Source organism: Papaver somniferum, chromosome 9 (genome assembly GCF_003573695.1).
Source record: "Papaver somniferum cultivar HN1 chromosome 9, ASM357369v1, whole genome shotgun sequence".
Classification (NCBI taxonomy): Eukaryota; Viridiplantae; Streptophyta; class Magnoliopsida; order Ranunculales; family Papaveraceae; genus Papaver; species Papaver somniferum.
Window position 1 is genome coordinate 5,031,192 of NC_039366.1, and position 22,900 is coordinate 5,054,091.

General features: G+C 35.9%; 4 protein-coding genes across 7 annotated transcripts; all 4 read right to left on the reverse strand.

The window, feature by feature from the left end:
• Nucleotides 1–8,301: 8,301 nt before the first annotated feature.
• Nucleotides 8,302–9,529, reverse strand: LOC113311204. The gene is made up of 2 exons (XM_026560050.1): nt 9,439–9,529; nt 8,302–9,275 (listed from the first exon to the last, which is right to left on the reverse strand). The coding sequence occupies exons 1-2, from the start codon at nt 9,527–9,529 to the stop codon at nt 8,302–8,304; spliced, it is 1,065 nt and encodes a 354-aa protein (XP_026415835.1).
• Nucleotides 9,530–11,696: 2,167 nt separating this feature from the next.
• LOC113308366 (zinc transporter 1-like) lies at nt 11,697–13,545 on the reverse strand. Its single transcript, XM_026556830.1, has 2 exons — nt 12,693–13,545; nt 11,697–12,324 (listed from the first exon to the last, which is right to left on the reverse strand). The coding sequence occupies exons 1-2, from the start codon at nt 13,357–13,359 to the stop codon at nt 11,933–11,935; spliced, it is 1,059 nt and encodes a 352-aa protein (XP_026412615.1). The 5' UTR covers nt 13,360–13,545; the 3' UTR covers nt 11,697–11,932.
• Nucleotides 13,546–16,597: 3,052 nt separating this feature from the next.
• LOC113309667 (zinc transporter 1-like) lies at nt 16,598–18,336 on the reverse strand. The gene is made up of 2 exons (XM_026558139.1): nt 17,480–18,336; nt 16,598–17,192 (listed from the first exon to the last, which is right to left on the reverse strand). The coding sequence occupies exons 1-2, from the start codon at nt 18,135–18,137 to the stop codon at nt 16,801–16,803; spliced, it is 1,050 nt and encodes a 349-aa protein (XP_026413924.1). The 5' UTR covers nt 18,138–18,336; the 3' UTR covers nt 16,598–16,800.
• Nucleotides 18,337–18,776: 440 nt separating this feature from the next.
• LOC113309668 (E3 ubiquitin-protein ligase SDIR1-like) lies at nt 18,777–21,291 on the reverse strand. 4 transcript variants are annotated; one of them, XM_026558142.1, is made up of 9 exons: nt 21,179–21,291; nt 20,764–20,849; nt 20,589–20,643; nt 20,441–20,493; nt 20,093–20,327; nt 19,808–19,922; nt 19,673–19,718; nt 19,354–19,482; nt 18,777–19,180 (listed from the first exon to the last, which is right to left on the reverse strand). In XM_026558142.1, the coding sequence occupies exons 2-9, from the start codon at nt 20,842–20,844 to the stop codon at nt 19,094–19,096; spliced, it is 801 nt and encodes a 266-aa protein (XP_026413927.1). In that variant the 5' UTR covers nt 20,845–20,849; nt 21,179–21,291; the 3' UTR covers nt 18,777–19,093. The 4 variants fall into 4 exon arrangements, with proteins under 4 accessions (XP_026413927.1, XP_026413929.1, XP_026413926.1 ...); XM_026558144.1 differs by having other exon boundaries at nt 19,354–19,479; nt 20,764–20,921; nt 21,179–21,288; XM_026558141.1 differs by having other exon boundaries at nt 20,764–20,921; nt 21,179–21,288.
• Nucleotides 21,292–22,900: the final 1,609 nt, after the last annotated feature.

Below are 22,900 nucleotides of genomic sequence, written 5' to 3' on the forward strand. Positions count from 1 at the left end.
GAACTTATCTATCACTCAAAAGTCCATTTATCTCCTATCTTGAGACAAGAGTCGTTTTGCTATATAGACTTAGATTATACACATTTGATATTTCGAGCCGAGTTTATCTCGCCTGTTTATTTCTCGAAATATGTGTTGGTAAGCTTTCGCTTTAGCCAAGTTCAACTTTACCTAGTGACGAAAGTCATCACAAGTTTCAATCACTTTGAAAATTGCTTACTTTGACGAAAAATAGTTTGTGAATAACAACTATAGAGTATCAACGTCCTCTAAGAATGTTTCAATGATTGAAATGAGAGTTTAGATTATATAACCATTGGAGGATATAAGCATTGTTGTGGAAACACATATATGTATAAGTGCTTATTCCTTGAGCCGAAGTTTGTGAACTTCGTTGATCAAGAGAAACCAGCATGGTGGCGTGAGCCAAGTCCGCGGACTGGCGGAAGTTCTCGTCCCGAGAATTTCTGTTGGAGTTTGTGAACTCCGTCCGGGAACTTAAGTCCGCAAACCCAGTCCGCGAACTTGAGTAGGTTATATCTAAAAACGATGTTTGTTAACTTATTCTTATATAAACTAAGGATTGCAAATTGCAAACCGTGGCTATATAGTTCATGAACCGATTCGAGTGAATCAAATCGTTTTTGCTTCGATTGTGTCTTGTGTAGTTACATAAGATTTCCTTGCAATTGAACAACTCTCTAACTAGTTCATTTGAGTCACGTGAACTAGTTATGGTGAAGAAGAATATGGTTGATGTGAAAGTGATTATATGGCTAACCATTTGGTTGACTATTGTTGAACCAACAAATGTACAAGTTTGGGTACGGTTACACAAGCCTAGAAACGTGCATTTCATTTGTGTGTAACAAGCTAGTTTTCAATCTAACGGTTGAAATATATTAGCTTGAATCTAATCAGGTTTTCATCTAACGGTGAATATTAAATGCTTTGTTACCAAGCTAACATTGATTGAAACCCTGATTTGAAAGACTATATAAGAAAGAACTCTAGCAACTGGGAAACCTAATCCCCACACCTTCTGTGTGATACTAGTTGTGCTAAGCAAGAGTCGGTTCTCTTTTAACCTTTGGTTTCTTCTTCTAAACCAGGTTAACGACTTAAAGACTTCATTGGGATTGTGAAGCCAGACCGATACTACTTTCTCGTAGTTGTGTGATCTGATCTTGTTGTTTCTGTCGTACGAGTACAATTGTAATAATTGGCTTGAGATTGATATCTCCGATAGGCAAGATATAAAAGTAATCACAAACAGTTCGTCTCATCGTTTGTGATTCCACAATATCTTTTTTCGCTGCGTCGATTAAGATTATTGTGAGGTGATTGATAATACTAGGCTGTTCTTCGGGAATATAAATCCGGTTTATCAATTGGTTCTTGTTCACCTTGATTTATCAAAAGACGGAACAAAACTCGTAGGTATATTCGTGGGAGATGGATTACCGTAGACTTTTCTGTGTGATACAGATTTGTTTATTAAAGTCTTCGACTTTGGGTCGTAGCAACTCTTAGTTGTGGGTGAGATCAGCTAAGGAAATCAAGTGCGTAGTGTTAGAGCACTGATCGATCAAACTCGCATGCGTTGCTATCTCAAGCATGTTTGTCAATGTTAGTGATCAAAACTATAAGTCTTGATTTCTAGTATCTTATAGCTAAGTCTCGGACTAGGATAATAAGTGTACTTGAGCTCAAGGACTTCATGGCGATTCATCATACAAGTAGAAGATCTACTCAAGGAACCGGTGGAACTTCTCGACAAAAAGGTATGTGGAGACTTGAACTTATCTGTCACTCAAAAATCTATTTATTTTATCTCCTACTATTTGAGAAAAAAGTCGTATGCTATATATATAGACTAGATCATACACATTTGGTATTTCGAGCCGAGTATACCTCGCCTATCTATATCTCGAAATATGTGTTGGTAAGCTTTTCGCTTCGACCAAGTTTATCTTTACCTAGTGACGAAAGTCATGAATGTTTCAATCACTTTGAAAATTGCTTTGACGAGAAATAGTGTAACAACTATATAACGTCCTCTAAGAATGTTTCAATGATTGAAATGAGAGTTTAGATTACATAACCAATGGATTCCTTGAACTGAAGTTTTCGAACTTCGTTGATCAAGAGAACCGGAAGTATGGCAAGTGCCAAGTATGCGAACTCAGTCCGCGAACTGCCGAAGTTCTCAAACCCGAGAATTTCTGCTGTAGTTGACAAACTACTTGCGTGAGCCAAGTACGCGAACCCAGTCCGCGAACCGGCGTAGTTCTCGAACCCAGAAATTTCTGCTGGATTTTGTAAACTCTATCCGGTGTCATAAGTCCGCGAACCTATTATACGAACTTGAGAAGGTTATATATATAAAGATGATTTCTGAAACTTAATCTTAAAAGAATTAGGAATGCATTTGCAAACCGTGTCTATTAGAGTTCATGAACCGATTCGGGTGAATCAAATCATCTTTGCTTCAATTGTGTCTTGTGTAGTTACATAAGATTTCCTTTCAATTGAACAACTCTCTTAACTAGTTCATTTGAGTCAATTGAACTAGTTATGGTGAAGAAGAACATGGTTGGTATGAAACGCTCATATGGTTAACCACTTTGGGTAGACTATTGTTGAACCAACAATGTACACGTTTGGGTGAGGTTAACAAACCTAGAAGCGTACAGTCATCCGTGTATGACAGGATAAGTTGTCGATCTAACGGTTGAGAAATATTAGCTTGAATCTAAATAATATTTTCATCTAACAGCTATATAAAGAGACATCTAGTATTGTGCAAAACTAATCCCCAGACCTTATGTGTGATACTACTTTACGTGCTAGAGTCGATTCTCCTTTAACCTTGGGTTTTTCTTCTTCTAAAACCAGGTTAACGACTTAAAGACTTCATTGGGATTGTGAAGCCAGACCGATATTACTTTTATCGTAGTTGTGTGATCTGATCTTGCATCTTCTATCGTAACGGTACAATCATATTCATTGGCTTGAGATCGTGAGAGTTCTCCGATAGGCAAGATATAAAAAGTAATCACAAACACCTTCGTCTCATCGTTTGTGATTCCACGACATCTTGTTTCGCTACCATACGATTAAGATTGTTGTGAGGTGATTGATTAATCTAGGATGTTCTTCGGGAATATAAAACTGGATTATCAATTGGTTCCTGTTCACCTTGATTATTATCAATAGACGGAACAAAAACTTTTAGGGTTTTTCTGTGGGAGACAAATTGATCCTTTGATAGACTTGTCTGTGTGAGACAGATTTGTTTATTGGCCTGCGATTTTGGGTGAGATCAGCTAAGGAAATCAAGTGCGCAATATCCTGCTGGGATCAGAGGCGTAGGGAGTACAACTGTACCTTGGATCAGTGGGAGACTGATTGGGGTTCAACTATAGTCCAGTCCGAAGTTAGCTTGAAGTAGGCTAGTGTCTGTAGCGGCTTAATACAGTGTGTATTCAATCTGGACTAGGTCCCGGGATTTTTCTGCATTTGTGATTTCCTCGTTAACAAAAATCTGGTGTCTGTGTAATTTTTATTTCCGCATTATATTTGTTTGTATAATTGAAATAATACAGGTTGTGCGTTTGAATCAATCAATTGGAAATCCGACCTTTTGGTTGTTGATTGATATTGATTGATCCTTGGACATTGGTATTTGGTACCGTCCAAGTTATTCCTTGTGTTTGATTAGGACTCGCTGATTTCTATTAGCTTAAGTAAATCAAAACAAGAGAGAGATATTCACTCATTGATATACTTTTAATTCATTGAGTCTTGTTGATTCTCTTGAAAGTATATTCGAGTTTGTCCATACAGATTGCTAAGCGAAATATTGGGTGGTTGTGTTAGACCCCCGCCTTTTCATGCAGTATCCTGCTGGGATCAGAGACGTAGGCGCATAACTGTACCTTGGATCAATGTGAGATTGGTTGGGGTTCAACTACAGTCCATACATGAGTTAATTTGGAGTAGGCTAGTGTCTGTAGCGGCTTAATACAGTGGTGTTCAATCTGGACTAGGTCCCGGGGTTTTTCTGCATTTGTGGTTTCCTCGTTAACAAAATTCTGGTGTCTGTGTTATTTCTTTTCCGCATTATATTTTGTTATATAATTGAAATATCACAGGTTGTGCGGTATTCAATCAATTAGAAAATCCGACCTTTTGGTTGTTCATTTAAATTGATTGACACTTGGATATTGGTCTTTGGTACCATCCAAGTTATTTCTCTAGTATTTGATAAAGACTCGCAGATTTCTGTTTGCTTGAGTATATATCAAATCGAGAGATTGAGTCTGACTGTCTTGTTGATTCTCTAGAAAGTATATTGGATTTTGTTCATACAGATTGCTAAGAGAAATATTGGGTGTGGTTTTTGTACCCCCGTTTTTTCAATTGGTATCAGAGCAGGAAAACATGTTTAAAAGACCTTACAAGTCTGTGTTTGTGGCAATCTGAGTCTGAGGATAGAATCTCTAACATATACGCATACTAAGATGTCTTCTAAAGCTTTTAACTATACCAAATGTCTTGGGAATACCTCAAAGGAATACTCCTTAGATGATTCTTCTGAATCCCGAGGTAAGAAGATTGTTCCATCTTGTGTCAACAATTCTCTCTCCGATGAGACATTTCGCACTATGGCAAAAGCTGAAATGAAGCTCACCAGAATTTCAAAAAATTCTACTGAGATCATTAATTTTCAGGATCATGATCAGCTTATTAATGAATTTGAAAATTCTCTTGATCGAGAACATGAACTCTATGGCATCATTGAGTCATTCTCTAAGAATATTGAAAAACTTCTCCGAGAAACTACTCTATAACGTGAAAAAATTAGTGTTCTTGAGGATATTGTTAAGTAAGACTCAGCTAGAGAGAAACGTTTGATCGAGACGCATTCATCAAAGCTTAACAGGCTTCGTGTAGAAAAAGAAAAACTAGAAGCATCCCTTACTTTAGCCAATGAACAGTGCAGATCCGTGGAAAAGGAAAACTTTGTCTTAAGGAGAAACTCTTCTGTAGGAACTAATTCTCATGGATTGCAGTACATGAAGGAACTTCCAGAAGAAGGTTGTGTCAAGAAAGGTTTACATAACTTGCAATCTTCTCATATGGCTATGAAGTTAAAACAGGTGTCGTTTATTACTTCTCCTCCACGAACCTGTACATTCTGTGGGAAAAAGAATCACTATGATATCCATTGTTTTGCCAAAAGGAAACAAATTTCTAAACTTCATAATTTGCTTCTCTCCACTGTCAATGGAACAAATAGTCGGTCGACTACTGCAGTGAATCGCATGCCCACAGAAAACCAGGATCCTTATAAATATGATCTCTTTCCTAGAAATCATCACAGGGTTCAAATCCATTCGAGTGGGATAAATTCTTGTGCTACTGATAAAAGAATTCCCTATGTTTATAGTACTGTTTCTGGTAAATCTAAGTCTAGAAGATGGATCCCTCTTTATCCTGATCCTCTTGAACCAGTTGCAAGAGGTCTTAGATTTAGTCCTCAGGGAAAGCCTTCTGACGGATATGATAAACACACCGTGTCTTACTCTTCTGGGATGAAAGATAACCGAAGAAAGACGAAGAACACGAAGATCAAACTGTCAGATGATATATACAACTCCTTTCTCAATGATCACAGTGGGATTAATTTCCACTCTACCACCTGACTCCAGGTGTTTTTTCCTTGTTTCTAACTTGAGAGGTGCAAGGAAATTTATTGAGAAACACTCAAATATGTTGTATATTATTTCAGTTTGAGTTGTTTTGTTTTTTGTGTGCTAATGGTCCACAAACGTCTGCGTCCTCCTCTTGATAGTTCTTAGGGTTTCCAAAAACAAGAGTTTCCTTCTCCTGTTTAGATACGCATATATATGTATATATATTACTCTATATTGTGTCTTTCCATCCCTAACAAAAATTATATGGAGAACTCTGCTAAATCTCAAGAGATTGTGCATTTTGATATGGAGGAAGACGCTCAAGGATGTGAGTCAATTTAAGAGCCGGTTCTAAAGAAGATGCTTGAAAGCAAGGATCACAACTCCTGGATTGATGATTCTGTCAAGGATTTAATTCGTGTTCAGAACGATTAAAAGGTCGAGTTTGCAAATCTTCAACTGCAAATAAACCAACTCTTGGATGGTCAGGCCAAAATCCTTGCTAATCAGAATATTCTGATATGGAATGAAAAGAAGCTCATCATGGACTACGCCAAGGCTAGACAACATGCTCGGGTTGTTGATCGCAAAGTTAGTGTTCTAACTCATGAACATGGTGTGTCTACAGTCAAGAGAATAAAGGAAATCAGTGATACCTTCTTTGATGGATTCATTGAAAGATATGAGGTTCTCAACGAACTTTGATTCTCTCCTTTATTGCCTAGTAAATCTTCTATTTTCTTGTTTTTGTTAGAAGAATAACTAGAGTTTGGAATAGCCATTATTGTGATTACACATAGGTATGTCCAACGTTTTCATCTTCTTGTGTTTAGATTTATTGGTTTAAATTCTAAATTTGTTTGGAAGATGATTTTTGCAGTATTGATCTTTATGGTTTTATATATTGCAATATTTTTATGGGATATGTGTGTTTACGTCCGTGAACTATGATTGTCCCATATCTTGTCAAAAGTAAAGTCTTTCGTATGTCGATATGCATGATAAAAGAATGAATAGACTTTTGAAAAATACAAAAGTTAAGCCTATTATGTAAATTATTGATGGAAGATAGGTTAAAATCTTTTGTTTGCAAGGATTATGTCTATTGAATATCGTTATGCGAATAGTGATGGAAAATAGAATGAATTCTTGTGTATTCCGCAATGTTGATCTTCCCTGATCCATCTTTTATGTATTACTGTGAGGCTCCATAAAGTGTCTTATGTTGAGCACTAAACAACCAAGTTGATTATTTATATGATTAGCTTTGTTGTTGTTCCGTGAGGTACTTTATGTCGAGCATATTCAACTAAATTAATCATCTTGTTTGGTTATTTAGTTGTTGCTCCGTAAGTTTTCTTATGATGAGCATGACCAATTAAATTGATTACTTTTGTGATTAGTTTGGTTGTGTATTTCAATTAGATTAATTCCGGGTTCTCTTGTGATTAATCTAATTGTATATTTTTGAGTCTCCATAAGTTCACTTATGTTGAGCATTTTCGATTAAATTAATCATGGGTTCTCTTGTGGTTAATTTAGTTGAGTATTTTGGATTCAAATTCATACTTGTATGTGATTTGTTATGTCCAAAGAAATCCTTCTTTTCTTTCGAAATTAAGGTCGCTCTTGTTGTTCTTTCGGGAATGACATTTTATGGGGGAGAGTTCTTAATTGAACTTGTGCTTAATTGCCAAATCTTTGTGGGAAGTGCGGCTGTGGAATATTATAGGTGTTATCTTGTATCTTTTATAAACTCCTTGGTGAATGCATTTAGCTTCGGATTTATGATTGCATCTAAATTATATGATATATTTTTGCTTTCTTTTGGTCAATAAATGTCTCTTTCGGAAATTTCATTAGGATCGCGTTCTTGTACCTTTGCCAATTTTATTGATAAAAAGGGGGAGAATTAATATGTAGTTCACACTACAAATACATATGGTTTTCGGATCATTATGTAAGGGGGAGTGGTTTCCATGTGAGATGGAGTATTGACTAAGGTGGAGTGATACATATCACCATAGTATTGTTGTTGAAGTTGTGATACAATTGAACTTTGACGATGTGTAATGATACTATGACACTGTATAAGAATGATTGAGAACTATTGTTTTCTCGTTGTTATAGCTACGGATATTCAACAACGATGATGCTGAACTTACAACTTTTGGGATCATTGGAGTACTTCGAAGTGACGAAGATTTCGAGTAATGTTGAAGATTAGGCATGTAGAATAGGAGATTTTTTTTTTGCTGAATCTCCAAATTTTTATTAAACCAAGAAGATAAAAGTTTTACAACAAAAGAAGAAAAACAAAAATACAACAAGAAAGACAAAAATAAATACAGCTAACACATTTTGTAATATTTTCTATTTGGCATCTTTATAGTAATCAAATGAGCTAGTTTTCCAATATGATGTTCAACTTCACCCATATGCATTTGATCTCCCTTTTTGGCTAAAATTTCAGATGAAAAGTTAGTTTCCTTGTAACAAAGTTCATAGCACAGTTGACTTAAGCTGCTTTTAGCCTTGATCCACCTAGTCTTGAAGCACCATGGTACTGTGCCTTTTTGAAAGTCTGTTACCACTGAATTTAAATCTGCTCTGATGATAACTTATCACATTTCAGTTTATTTTCCCATTCAAAAGCCCATATCACTGAGAAAGATTTAGCTATATAACTAGAAGCAATTCCTAGACCTCCTGAAATGGTACCAACAACTGCACCATCATGATCTATATAAATAATACCAAACCCTGCCAAACCTGGGTCCACTAATGCAATTCCATTACAACAAAACAAAATAACTCCTCTTGGAGGTAACAACCAAACACATTCTCTAATTGTAGTGAATTTACTTCCTTTGTTCCCTAACTTAAAGAATTCAAGAATGTGAGAATCATAGTCATGAGTCCATCTTGTAGCTTTCATTCTATAACCTCCATAATGAACTAAGCTTAAAATTTTACTCTTTACTGTATTCTCATTTGGCTTAGCATTATCAAAAAAGATTCTATTCTTAAGGAACCATAGTTCTCTCATAGTAGCAAAAGATGATGTCAACCATATTTGTTTAACTATGGGACTATGGTTTTTTGCACAATGAATTACATCTTCTAAAGAGGAAGGAATGGAGAAGTGAAAGATGTTACCTAGCCATTGCCAGATCTTTATACTGAAACTGCAGGACCACAAGAGATGAAACATACTGTCTAGATCTTGTTTACAAATACAACACATTGACACCATTGAATAACCCTGTTGAATTTTGAGTTGATCATCCACAAAGACTCCTTGCTGTATCTTCCAGATGTTACTTGAAATACCAGGGTGAATGAAAGGTTTCCATATATAAGAAGGCCAGTGGAGAGTTGATTCCCTATGTCTTATCTTGTCAACTGCTGCTGAAGTAGAAAAAATTCCCTTCATATCACCACTCCAAACCATTTCATCTTGAGTACCAGTTATAGGTGGCAATGGATAGTGAATAAAATTTTGTAGTTCACTGGGAATAATCCACTCATTACCCAGCATTAAGTCTTTAACCTTCATCTGCATATTGGAATCTACATATTCAGTAAAACCAATTTTATCAATTATAGGAACTTCACCATTCCAGAGATCAAACCAAACTGAAGTGTATTCACCATTGCCTATAATCCATCTAGCATCACTCTTAAAGAGAATGCCAAGCCCATTTTAAACCAGGCCACACAGAAGAAAGCTTACATTGATCAGTCCATTGTCCATTTTTGTCTTTAAACTTGTCTGCAAGAAATAAAGACCAGTCTTCCTTAGAACTAGTGAGATTCCACATCATTTTCATTAATAATTATTTGTTAATATCTGAAAGTCTTCTAAGTCCCAAGCCTCCTTCAGCTAAAGGAGTACAGACCCTTCTCCAAGAAATAGTTTTAGATTTTTTAACCTTTGCATCTCCTGACCATAGAAAGTTCCTCATAAATTTTTCACATTCCTTAATAATTGAAGATGGCCATTTGTATACAGCCATATTGTATATAGGAATACTGCTAAGAACATGTTTGATCAAGATCAATCTGTCATGAAAAGACAGAAGTTCCCCTTTCCAGACTGCAAGATATTCTTGCATCTTTTCAACCATTGGCCATAAAGTAGCAGTTTTGACTCTCCCTGGATGAATAGTGACTCCTAAATATTTATCTGCGAATGAAGTGAAATCCATCTGTAATATATTTGCAATCTGAGCTTCTCTGACATTAGAGCAGTCATCAATAAAACACTTACTTTTATCTTTATTAATATTTTGACCAAAACAACTTTGGTAATCATCAAGAAGATGCAAGAGATTTAAAATGCTTTTTTTTGAACCATTGCTAAACAGGAAAATGTCATCAGCAAAAAGTAAGTGTGTAGGAGCAATACCATTTCTTGTCACCATTGGCTGTAACTTGTTAGTTTCCACCAACAGGAAAATTCTCTGTTAAAGCTTTATATAAAGCCAAAATAGAGAATCTCTATAGAAATGATCAAACAACAAGAGACTGGAGAGCTATATGGAACTTGGAAGTGGCACCAGCTGTCAAAAATTTTCTTTGGAAATGTGCTCATGAAATTCTGCCAACTAATGCCAAAACTGCAAGCATTCTCCACTATATTGATCCCATATGCAAATTATGCAACAGCGGGGAGGAATCTATGACACACATGTTCCTCAACTGCCCTGCCGCCACCGAAGTCTGGCAGCAAATGTTAGGTGTAAATCATGGCTTCTTTGATCACCATACTGTTTTCATGGACTGGTTTAATGACTGGTTTCACAATGCGAACATCAGTCATAATGTCTGCATCTATGCTACCACTTGTTGGTTCATTTGGAAGGCTAGATGTGATCTAGTTTTCCAAAACATCTCTCCTAATGCTAAGAATACTACTCTCAGCATTCAACAACATCTCTGTGATCATAACAGAATTCACAAGTTACATTGTCATGCCTTGAATACTCAGGGGCATATCATTGAGAATGAATCCCATATAGCTACTCCTGGAACTTTTATTAGGGTCCAACAACACAAGCAGAGCTTTGGTTTCTTAATCAAAATTTGTACTATTTAGGATCCCAACACTTATCAGATTTTCTCTGCACTAACTATTACTAATTTTGCAGGCAACTATGTTGATAGCAGAGGACACACAGGACAGTGGGGAGCAGAAGGAGCCACAGGAGGAGCAGACTTAGCCTTTCAATGGGCAGAGGAAAAGCAGCACATGAACATAGAAATACATGCTGAAACAAGTGAAATCCTGGAGCACTTCAACACTCTCTACATCCAAGCAATCAAAGGAAGATTCAGTAGAAACTACCACAAGGAAAAACAGACATCGAATGAAGAATCCCTATTACATATCAAACCTGTAACTTTTGTTTTATTGGGTCTTAAACTGTTACATAGAACCCAAAATCTCCCAGCTTTGAATTTGGCTATAACTTGTAAGAACCTCAGCAGTGGGTCTAATGTTTGTCTAAACAATAACTACACTTGCATTATTAACAATCCAAATCCTTAGGCTCCGCCTAAGTTTTCTTTAAAAAAAAAGAACATATGAAAAAATAAAATGAGAGAAAATTAGGACATGATACCCGACTTTTTCTAGACAAATAAAAATTCTTTTGAACAAATAATTAAGATTTTTTAACAAAGAAAACAAATAATTAAGATTGACAGAAAATGGTGACACCGACACAAGGTTGAGGTTCACAATTGTTTGTTGTTCCCATTCTTTTTTGGTGTGGGTCCCACAGGAGTTGCCCACAGCTCAGTGGATATGGAAGAGGATTGTAAACGCGACCCACCATGAACTTGACCAAGTCAATACTGGATTAAAATGTTATGGACCTTGGACCCGGGAAAACTTCGTGCTCAAGGGTCGATTTTAACAGGCCTATTTTATACAAGCCCGAGAGTTAGGCGCAGGCCCGAAAACTTTCTGTTCATAATTGGCAGGTCTGAAAGAGACAGATAACAAATGAATTATGAAAAATATATTACATCAACTCTGTGATTAACACAGAAAAAGCAAATGCAGCAAATCAACGCATTTAGACGGGAAAAGATTCGATCGACGGCCGATCAACAGCCATTCGACCATGGTTTATCTTTCTTTTTAATATCTTACACACAATAACATTTCACAAAACATACAGAAATAAATTAATCGAATTTTTGCACGACCAAATTCAGTACTAATCCCAGATCATGGCCACTGCCATCACTCCCACGCCTAAAAGCACCGAAGCAAACTTAAAAAACGGGGTATTGAAGTAAGAAGGTTTTTGTGGTTTAAAGCCTTTAGAAATAAGATGGTGAATGGCAACATAGATGAAAATTCCAGTAGCGAAACCCGTTGTTATGGCATAAATCCAATCAGCTACTTTTCTATCGGCAGTGGCATCAATACCAATACCTATGCCTACTCCAATTGGACTTGAAACCGCGAATGCAAATGAGTAAGCAATGGTGGTAAGGAACGCCCTGTCTGGTAACAACCTAAGCAGTGCAATTCCCATGGCAATGGCTGCAAATATCTTGTGCAGTGATATGGTCCATAAACTTCTCCATGCATCAGCTTTATTATCTGTAAACATTTGTGGTTTTTACATAATCAGGAACATCCACCGATCAAAATTTATCTAACATTTTAGTGGTACCACTAATACATGCAAAAAAACGTGTTTAAGATAGGACCCATAAAAGCATTTGACAGTCAGAGAGTAATGTGTTAATCTAATTAGTTTGTTTCAGTAATATTGATATATCTGTTTATAAATGGAGTTCACAACACTTCTCTTATATTACTGAGACAAAATAAACCAACTAACACTCGTGATGAAAATATGACGAATTCTTAAGCTACGGCAAAGACAGCTAAGTTTTACAATACACAAATGTCTCAACCTAACATGGGATCAATATCAATTAACAGTTAATGGAGTAGTAGAATACCTGCAACTCCAACGGCTATGCCTTCGAAAATTGAATGAAAACAAAGTGCAGCAATCAGAAGCATAGTATCACTAAATGAAGAATTCTTCAACAAAACTTCAGCTGGTTGAAGATGCGTTGACGGTGCAATCGTGTTTCTCTCTAGTTCTTCCATTGACCTTCCTTCTTCAACTTCGATTTTAGAATCTCTGTTACTACGAGAGCGTTGTGTGACATATGAAATTATACAATCACCTAACATAGTAGAGGCATAACCAAATGATGCAAGCATGAAAGCAAAAGGATAGCGATTTTTAGTGAGATCCTTAAAAGTCTCATTCGAATCACTTAAGAAATGCATTAGAGAAGTCCCAAGAAAAATCCCACCAGCAAATTGAGTTCCTAACAGTAGAAAAGTTTCATTCCACCTCAAGTAATATGGAGATACTCCACCTACAAAAGTGGACACCAAAAATATTATAAGACAATATACTTTCACAAGAACTAAACCCTTTTGCACGTCCGATTGCGTCCCAACATCGTCAACATGTTCTTCATCATCAGAATGAGAACTTCCATGACCATTAGCAACTTGAGAGAAAAACAATGGAATAAGACAGATGAGAAGAACTAGAATTGTTACTGTGTTGGGTTTGAGAGCTAATTTCATGGTATTACAACGTGCCATGGCTGTTGTCTCTAAAGTTCTCCCCCTCGATCTAATTTTTGATTCTCCATTACTCCATATGAGTTCAGGCTTATTCAGGCAATAACTAGAGAAATGAGGAACTAGATTGATCAAGGTGTAGTACAGAGTTGACTATCAAAGGGTTAGAGACATGAAGATGTAGTACTGTTTTTGACATGTCAAGGTTTGTGAACTTGTACTACACATTCTCTATATAAAAAAAAAATTAGAAGAAAAAAATGCGAGAAATTTATAATGTTTAATGCTTGACTTGCAAAATAAGATCCCTTACCCTACTTCTGCCTGCCACTTACACAATGTCATTGAATCTTAGTGAATATATAATTCCATACAGATCTGGCTAAAAGGTTTATATCCTTTTTGCTATGTCTAAGGACAACATAATGGATCCTGATAAACATGCATATTAAAATGCTGAAGATAAAGGTAAAAAAATGCTGCAGACAAAATTCTTGCGCTCATCAATAAAAAAAAATTGATAAAAATTTAATGAGCAGTTTAAATGTCGTTGTATGACCAAAATCGTTAGCTACTAAGGCACATAAAACAAAGACAAAATTGGATTCAGTCACTTCAGTGAAAAATATTCGCGTTATTGCTAGAGGATGAACAGCAGAAATAGATGGAGCACTTAATGTACAACAATGAGTATGACCTCAAGGCAGAACATGGGGCAGCATAATTCTAAATGTACTGAACATCGATAACTCATGCACATCAAGTTTCATAGACCAATTACTGTCGAATTGACATACCTAACATGTTCTGATTACTTACATGTATGACCAAGTACGATAAGAATAAAACTCAAAACGCTATAGCTGCTGCAGTACGTAATTACAGACTACGTAAATGTTGGAGTACAAGTAAAATAACTACCTTATGTCTTGTCCAACTATTTTCTCAACATGATATTTCTAATACTTACATATACCAAACCAAAACATTTATTTTTAATACAAGGTGAATGTATATGAACCTGAGACTCTCAGCTGAGAGTATACTGTCACACCATACGCGAACCATTATACATTTGGGTATTTGCATCAATTTCCTGCCATTCATTAGCTTTAAGCTTGCAAACCGGGCATGTTCCTTGTTACTGCAGACAAGGGTCGCTGCAGTTGGAATGGGACTACACTAGTCGAGAAAACATGGATCAGAAAGATGGATGCAAATAATGAATTCTGACATGTTTCACAAACAAGAAGTTAAGACCCCACAACGAGTACACAGAAATATGGCATCTACAGCATAAGCAACACGAATTGGTAAAAGCATGAATGGTGATAAATGAGGGGTGCACAACTGATGCAAATATGGAAGGGTCTGGATGATATCTCCGTCATTGACATGTTCCAAGAAGACATTACAAGTCTACCAGTTAGTTCATTCCCAGGAGCCTCCGTGCTAGCCTCTGCTTTCCCAGAAACCTGATTACTCTGCTAAGCTAGGAAAAAGCAAATCATGAGAAGTAATTAACCTTACATGAACAAAACAAAAACAAAAACGGATAAATAATTTTTCATGGGGGAAATGCTCTAATAAAATCCTAAAATATGAAAGAAACCATAGTGCAACCAGTATTGATAAACAGCTAGCAAACTGGCATGTCTTGTAGAATCAAAACAGAAACCTCAGCTGCGGGTAAAGAGGAGTTCTGCTGCTGTAATGAATCTTCACTGAACAGCAAAAATTGAAGGATAAAAGTTAGAAATATTAAAACTAACTTAATAACTATATAAATCTAATCATATATATTTAATCTGAATGAATCTATTAACCAAAATCAAAATCAAAAACAAAAATAGGGAGGAATCGAGATTTTTTAGTTTTGAAAAAAAAAATTATCCTCTTCTTCTCTCTTTGTTTGACGTTCCTCGTTCGATTGAAAAATAAGTATTAACCATCAAAATGAGTTGAAAATGGAAGTTGCAGAGAGAAGTTCGGCTAGGAATTATGTGAAAAACTTTGTCGAACTAACCGAACCTAATGGAAATGATGAACATGAAGAACAGTTTGGCTATTTCGCAAAAAAAATATCCCAACCGAACCTTAGTTCGGTTATGTCGCAAAAAACATTTCCCAACCGAACTATTAGTAGCAAAAATATTTCCCAACCGAACCCTAATCGTCCGGTTAGTTGCAAAAACATTTCCCAACCGAACCTTAGTTCGGTTAGTAACAAAAAACATTTCCCAACCGAACCCTAATAGTTAGGTTAGTTGCAAAAAACATTTCCCAACCGAAATTTAGTTCGGTTACGTCGCAAAAAATGTTTCTTAACCGAACTTTAAGTTCGGTTCGATCGTAAAAAGTTTTAAATTTTTTTATAACCGAACTATTTAATGGTCACACCAAATATAGAGTTCGGTTTGATCGCAAGGAAAAATTTCAATTTTTTTGTAACCGAACTTCTTACTAGTAACTAATCATTACTTATCATTACTAATCATACTAATCACTAATCATTAAGTTCGTTTTTGGTCATAAATTTGGTTAGCCGAACTTAATCGCACAAAAATTTAAAACTTCTCGGAAAGAAAATTTTCAATTTTTTGTATTAGAACTACTTAATGGTAACTAGTCATTACTAATCATACTAATCATATTAATCACTAATCATTACTAATCATACTAATCATTAACTAATAACTAATTAATCATTAAACTAACACATCTAGTTAAGGAGGGTAAATTTGGTATTAAGAAAAACATTTAGATAAGGGATAACTTATGATTACTTATAATGTCTTGTCTGAAATAGAATCATGGTCCCCACAAAAAAATCATGGTCCCAAAAAATGGTTCTTCTATGAAATAGCCGAAAGCCTACTAGCCAAAGATCCGACCTAGCCCATGTCCACTTGGGTTCCACAAGTTTTTAGAAGTCTTTGTTCCCAAATTATTTAACAGATAAGTCTGTACAACCTAAGAGAGATATTCATCTCAAAAGTAGGCTTTTAACGCTTTTTTTTTTTTTCAGACCCGACTGATTCGCCTGGCTGATTGAAAAATTATTACTACCTCTGTTTCTCCAAAAGAATACTGTCACTTTTGTACGAGTAACAGAATTACATAAATTTTTTGAGTCAAATCAAGTATGTGCCTCACAATATGACATCTAACTCAGCCAAGTCAGATTCTCCCGAGTCAGACTTAAACAAACAAGTGTTAGTTGCCTCTCCCGAGTCAGATTTAAACAAACAAGTGTTAGTTGACTCGAAAAATGAGTAAAATCTATAAGAGGACCAGGGATTACATTTCACAGAAGAGGTGTATTAGTTAAGGTTGTTACATTGCTTAATGCGAAACACCAGCAAAAGGTTTGCCCGGGCCGGCACATTTCCTCAGCCCGTTGGTGTGAGAAAGTTCATAAGCTTCATGTAGGATATTTCTCTAAAATAAATTGTTCTCCAGTTAATCCCAGATCATGACCACTGCCATCACTCCCACACCTAAAAGCACCGAAGCAAGCTTAAAAAACGGGGTGTCGAAGAAAGAAGGTTTTTCTGGTTTGTAGCCTTTAGAAATAAGATGGTGAATGGCCACATAGATGAAAATTCCAGTTGCAAAACCCATTGAAATGCCATAGATCCAATCAGCTACTTTTCCTTGGGTAGTGGCATCAATACCGATCCCGATGCCTACTCCAACTGGACTTGAAATAGCGAATGCAAATGAGTAAGCAATTGTTGCGAGGAACGGCCTGTCTGGTAACAACCTGAGCAGTGCAATTCCCATAGCAACAGCAGCAAATACCTTGTGAAGTGATATGGTCCACAAACTTCTCCACGCATCAGCTTTATTATCTGACAAAGTTTGTGGTTATAAACGTAGTCAGTTCTTATGTCTAAACAAGCATCAGTGAAAGGTAATAGCACCAATAAACACGTACAAAAATGTGTTTGCCACAGGAGTGCTTGACTAAAGAAATTTGTCACATGCAACAACTTGTAGACATTAAATCAAACAACTAATAGTCATGATGAAGATATGACAACCTCTCAAGATAAAGCAAAGACAGCTAATTTATGACAAAAGTCTCTACCTAACATGGGACCAATATCAATTAACAGTTAATGGAGTAGAAGAACACCTGCAACTCCAATAGCTATGCCCTCGAAAACAGAATGGAAACATAGTGCAGCAATCAGAAGCACAGTATCACTAAATGAAGAACTCCTCAACAAAACTTCAGCTGGTTGAAGATGTGCTGACGGCGCAATCCTGTTTTTTACCTGTTCTTCTACATCAACTTCAATTTTCACATCTCCGCTACTACAAGAGCGTCGTGTGACATATAAAATTATACAATCACCCAACATAGTAAAGATATAACCAAATGAAGCAAGCATGTAAGCAAAAGGATAGTGATTTTCGGTGAGATCCTCAAAAGTTTCATTCGAATCACTTAAGAAATGCAGTAGAGAAGTCGCCAGAAAAATCCCACCGGCAAATTGAGTTCCTAACAATAGAAAAGTTTCATTCCACCGCAAGAAATATGGAGACACTCCACATACAAAAGTGGACACCAACAATATTATAAGACAATAAATTTTCACAAGAATTAACCCCTTGGAACGCACGTCCGAGTGCGCCCCGGCTTCATCAACATGTTCTTCATCTTCATCATGAGAACCTCCATGACCATTAACAACTTGAGACAAAAACAATGGAAAAACACAAATGAAAAGGATTAGAATTGTTACTATGTTGGATTTGAGAGCTAATTTCATGGTATTACAACGTGCCATGGATGCTGTCTCTAAAGTTCATCCCCCTGGATCTAATTTCTGATTCTCAATATAAGTTGAGGATTATTCAGGTGTAGTACCACTACCAAAAGGTTAGAGATAAGAAGTAGTACTGTTTTTGACTTGTCAAGGTTTGTGAACTTGTACTACATAACATGTCTATATCAAAAACAAAGAAAAAAGGAGATATTGCTTGACTTGCAAAATAAGATCACTTACCCAGTGTCTTTGAATCTATCTTAAAGAATAATAATTTCATGGTGAAAATTGTTTGAGAAATTTAATATAAATAAAATCTAGCTAACATAATGGACCCTACCCTAGTAACATGCATACCAAAATGAAATGCTGAAGATAAAGATAAATATGGCAGCAGACAAAATTCTTGTACTCATCAATTAATAAACATCTCAAAAGAAAGACAAGTTTAAGGGGCAGTTTAGATGTCATTATATGACCAAGATCGTTAGTTACTAGGGAACATAAAACAAATACAAAATTGGATTCATTTGCACCTAAAAAGTGTCGTGTCACTGCTACAGGATAAGGAACTGAAGTAGATGAAACAGTTAATTATAAAACAATGAGTTTCATTTCAAGGCGGAACGTTGGATAGCACAGTTTCAGATAAACTGAATATTGATAACTCATAGACCAGATTTCAGCAACTAATTACAGTTAAATTTACATACGCAAGCTCTTTTTTTTTTGATTACTTACATGTATGACCAAGTACAACAGGAATAAACTCAAAACACGGTGGCTGCAGTCCTTAAATACAGAACTACCCTAAGTCTGGTCTAATTTTCCTTATAACTTGAGTTTTCTAATACCTAGATATACATAACCGACACATTTATTTTTATTACAAGGTGGATGTATATGAACCTGAGACTCTAAGGCTGAGAGTATACCGTCACACCACAGGGGAACCATCATATATTCCAGTACCCGCGTCATTCCAGCAATTCATTTGCTCTAAACTTGCAGACAGGGCATATTCCTTGCTGCCGCAGCCATGGGTCAATGCAGGTGGAATGGAACTGCGCTCGTCAAGAAGACAAGGATCAGAAAGACGGTTACAACGTATAGCTGGATGGAAACAATGAATTTTGACATTTTTTTGCACAACTAGCACAGAGCATATAGCATCTACAACATAAATAACAAGAAAAAGGTAAATGCTTGAATGGTGATAAAATCGAGTGGCCCACACCTGATGCAAACATGGAAGGGTCCGGATGATTTCTCCTTGATTCACTTGCTCCAAGCAGACACTACAAGTTAGTCCATCCCCAGGATCCTTTGGACTAGCCTCTGCTTCACCAGAAACTTGATTACTCTGCTGTGTGAGAAAAAAATCAATACATGAACAAAAACACAAGAAATGTAGACATTCTTTGTAGTGGGGGAAATGTTCTAGTAAAATCGTATAATATGTACGAAATTATAGATCAAACAGTTAGTCATATACAACTAGAAAACTGGTATGTGGTGTAGTGGATTATATGAATAAAGAGGACCAAAACAGACACCTCAGCTGCGGGTGAAGAGGAGCTCTGCTGCTGTAACGCATCCTCACTGTACAAGAAAATTGAAAGATAAAAGTTAGATAAGGTAAGATAGAGAAAACACTATCTACAAGTCGAGAAAACAAACGCACTACTTTCCTTTCTTCACCCGTAACCCTGTACTTAAGAACAGGAAGGGCATTAATCTCTTCCTCACTCATTGAGGGAGCAGGGGAAACATTATGCGAATCAACTGCACCCAGAGTTTCAAATTCTGCACGAGAAATTAAAACCATTTGATACCATCAGAAATTTGGCCTTTCAATCAATCCTTTAGGCCTTTAATCACATGTAGATAGTAACTTCAGGCATTGTCATACATCTCAAATCTACCTGAAACAGAACCTAGTACATTAAAAAATATGCGGTCCAAGTTTCATATACCTAGTTCATCAAAATTGTGACCAAGAAGTGCAAGCTGGAGTCTTAAACCTTGTAATCCACCTCTTGCTGCAATTGCCAACGACGACGACGGCATCTGCAACCGCAACTCTGTTTGACCTTGCAGTGCATCACTGGGACCCCCAGCATGCACCTGTGACTGAGCTTGAATTTGTCTGCATATTTCATACATTCGAAAGATTGCAGCCACCAGAAAAACACCAAAAACTAACCAAACCTACAAAAGATTGAATTACAAAAATGACTCCGTTAAATATCTGTGTTGCACACAGCATACACGGTTTAAGGAACATCCTAATTTTCAACTTTCACACTTAAACTGAATCATACCAGAAATCTTGGTGATATCTGATTCGAGTTTAGTATCATGAACAGCAAGAAAACTGCAGAATCAAACAATTAAAACTCATGTAAACACAGGTAATGACAACAAATGTCAATTGAAACAATAGTACGTTCTACAGATAGACATAATTACCAGTGAATAGAAAAGCAAAAGAGTTGGTAATATTCGGCCGTGCTGCCCGTATTCTCTGATAATAAAAAAAGATTCGACATAAAACATGATAAACAAACAATCCGCTGTATCACAAAGCCGGCAAAATTGTTTCACATTTCAAATTACTACTATCCAAGGAAATGTTGAATAATACCAATGAAGGACGTTGATGAGGAATACTTCCAGCAAACCCATTTTCAATATCAGGTCTAGCTCCTCGAAATGCATAACTCATTGTTGCTGCAGCAGAATGTCCATATATACAGTAATCAAATGCAGTAGATATGTTTCAAAACAACCTACAATAATAACCTGAACATGAAATTGTAACAATTTGACTTAGGTCAGGTACTACTACCAGAAATTGTGTAAGTTTTAATTTTCTTTCTTTTTAGGAATGTCAAATCTAAAGATTGCACAACATTACAACCTACTAAGTTGTCTCAATTTGATCAAGAAATCAACCCCTAAAACCCACATGCATTCAAGTGAAAATTGAAAACTATTATTATTTTACAACAAAGAACTAAAAAATGAAGCAGAAAGCTCAAAAAGAAGTGAATACTTACATAATCAAGAAGTTGATCTAGGACTCAACCCCAATTGAGATCTTCATAAACCCCAAATCTTCTTTGTTTAGTATTCTGATGAAATAAAAGTTCCCTTTATTACTGTGTGGGTGCCGAACGCGTGGAAGAGAGAGATTGTCATCTGGTGAATTTTGATGAAAAATATTTAACCGTAGGATTAAAAGTGTTGCTGTAACGTGGCATATTCTAGTGGTCAGGTAGGGAGGGGCACACAGGTGTCTGATATCATGAAGACAAAATGTGAAAATTTCAAGGAATCCGAGTTTGAATCTCTTTCTTTCATAAACCGATCAACAAGATGGTATATATCTCTAGACCAAAATGTTAGATCTACGGTTAATATTGTTAGTTTCAAATTCGATTTAAATTTTTTAATTTATAACAAGACTATATTAACCTTTATCCATAAGAACAAGTCTTACGGTGGAATTTATCCATCTTCTATCTTCCACGCCACCTCAGCACTTGGAACTGTGGATGGAAGCGCAAGTTTAATGGTGGAATAGTAGAAATGCTATTCTTAATGGAGCTAAAAAAACGCAATTAAGAATGAAGCTTTTTTTCCAGACGTTAGATTTCAACAACTCATTTTAAATCTACGGATAAAAAAAAACGCAATTCTTAATGACGTTTTTTTAGCGCCAATCTTATTTGCATTTAGCGTTGTTCTTATTAGCGTTTAGATGGATTTCACGAACTCTTCCACCAAACCATGGAACCTTCCTTGGATTTTTTGTGGAAATCCCCAACTTGAAAGTCAATAGACTTGACATTGCATGGTTTTTCCACACTTGGAATAAGTTGGATTCCACCACAGGACTTACTCTAATACTAACAAATTTATTACAAATTATTATTATTGTTAGGTTAATGCGTTATTTATGGGCGGCATTTTTCAAAAGAAAAACATTCCATTCTTCGCGGTCAATTAATTAGTTTCCATTATTTAAGACATAGTTGTGATGGTGATTTTAGTTGTTAAGAACAACATCACACCATTAGTTTGTTATCCCAGTGTAAGTTAAGTCTCCTCCACTTCTATTCACGTGGAGTTTCATCCCATGGTATATTACCATAAACACCAAAATTCAAGGTTTTCAAAAATCTATTTAATTTGTTAGACCAACCAGTTAGCTATGCAATAAGATTTTAGGTCTTTAATTTGCTGCATGATTTTTTTTAGGGTTACTTTGAATTGGTGATAATTATGAAAATCATGAATCACGTAGACTGATAAGTGGAGCTTTTCCATCGGATTTGTTACCGATTTCTATCTCATAGGTGAAAATTAGAGTTTTCATCACTAAAATTTTCACCAATCTTGGTGATATTTGGAGTTACTGTAATTCTCACCAGTTCCGTATTGTGAAAATTTTAATTATTTTAGGTGTGTTCCATATTGTGATAATTGGAATTATTTCGGGTGTGATAATTAGAGATAATTGAAATTATTTTAGGTGTGATAATTGGAGTTATTTTATAGGTGATAATTGGAGTTTGTTTTTTTTTTTAATATATATAGGGTGATAATTTGAGTTTTTGTAAGGTAGTTTTTATAAAAAGGAAAAATTTTATTTTAAATTTGTAAATTTTCGGGATTTTCATATTAATTAAACACGATAAACACGTTTTTAATAATTAGTTTGTTAATCTAATTTAAGAAAGAAACGTTAATTTAGGGATTGCTTTTAATTTCAAGAT